At 37.2% G+C, this 1,285-nt stretch overlaps 1 protein-coding gene across 1 annotated transcript in view; it reads left to right on the top strand.

Annotated features, from left to right (window-relative positions):
* The window catches only part of LOC102208799 (uncharacterized), a 14,668-nt gene extending 13,393 nt beyond the window's left edge, over nt 1–1,275 (top strand). Inside the window, exons 7-10 of the mRNA XM_013911713.1 lie at nt 320–676; nt 763–789; nt 980–1,086; nt 1,210–1,275. Coding sequence (XP_013767167.1) covers nt 320–676; nt 763–789; nt 980–1,086; nt 1,210–1,236 — 518 coding nt within the window. The 3' untranslated portion in view covers nt 1,237–1,275. The remainder of the gene's footprint in view (nt 1–319; nt 677–762; nt 790–979; nt 1,087–1,209) is intronic.
* The last annotated feature ends 10 nt before the right edge of the window (nt 1,276–1,285 follow it).

Below are 1,285 nucleotides of genomic sequence, written 5' to 3'. Positions count from 1 at the left end.
TGAGGTGAATCCAAGTGTTGTAAGTCTTGTGAGTTTTTGTGGCTGTGACTTGGCATTGTGCTCTGGCACTTATCCTCCTTATTTTGGAGAGGGAACCAAGCTAACAGTTCTGGGTAAGATCACCACAATAATTTTGTAATAAAGAAAATGCGAGTTTTCTAATCTGAATTAATCCTTTGTGTTAATATGTGTGGAAAAAAAGTTGGCCTGCATGTTTTTGTGCGTTAATGTTTATGTTTGCCTGGCATGTGCACAAGATCTAAAGGCAGTTTTAGTCATGTGTGTTAATGTGATTCTTCTTTGTCCTTTGTCCTTGCAGAAGAAAACAGTAAAATCACTCCACCACAAGTAAAAATACTGGAACCTTCAAAACATGAGTGCAGAAACAGCAAAGACAAAAAAAGGAAGAAGACCCTCGTCTGTGTGGCCTCTGGTTTCTACCCTGACCATGTCGAAGTGTATTGGCAAATGAATGGGAAAAATGTCACTGATGGTGTGGCAACAGATGAAGCTGCAGAGCGGATTGAAACCCCCCCTGTATCCTATAGAATCACAAGCAGGTTGAGAGTTTCTGCTAAAGATTGGTACACGGAGGGAAAAAACTTTTCCTGCATTGTCAGTTTCTACAATGGAACGGGCACCACCAAACATTTTGGTGAAATATCTGGTGTTGAAGGTAAGTTTAGGAGCACAAAATGATCCATAATTGATGACATGGGAAATGAATGTATTCTTTTCTAATTTATTTTATTCTTCCATTAGATAAAGAAGATGGAGGCATGGGAAGAGGTAAATACATATTTTGTGGTTTTATTACAGTTCAAATCATCATCACAAGCACAAACTTAAAATCAGTGTATGTAAGAGACTGTTAAATTTGAATTTTCTAAAAGTCTAAACACAATCTGTACTGAAAACCGCCTCCACAAAGTACACTGAACATTTCCCCTGTGATATTTTTTTATTTATTCTTTTACAGAGAAATATTTGATGATCACAAATAAAGCCAAACTCTCCTACACCGTTTTTATCTTCAAGAGCTGCCTCTATGGAGCCTTTGTTGGATTTTTGGTCTGGAGGCTGCAGGTTTGTTGAACATGAACTCCAATTACATTACATTGTCCTAAAAACAATTAAAACAACAAAAATAAAAGCAAATACAACTGTTTGCTTGGCATTAACACAGATTGTCCTTTATGTGTGTTACAGAGTTCACCAGGAAAACGTAAAAAATAAGAGCTGAGCTGTGGACTGACCAAAGATTTGGGACTTGGATCATTTATGT

Source organism: Pundamilia nyererei, unplaced genomic scaffold (genome assembly GCF_000239375.1).
Source record: "Pundamilia nyererei isolate P.nyererei 1_Seehausen unplaced genomic scaffold, PunNye1.0 scaffold00070, whole genome shotgun sequence".
NCBI classification, from domain to species: domain Eukaryota; kingdom Metazoa; phylum Chordata; class Actinopteri; order Cichliformes; family Cichlidae; genus Pundamilia; species Pundamilia nyererei.
The sequence above is the reverse complement of the archived record's forward strand: the minus strand, read 5'-3'. Positions and strand labels throughout refer to the sequence as shown.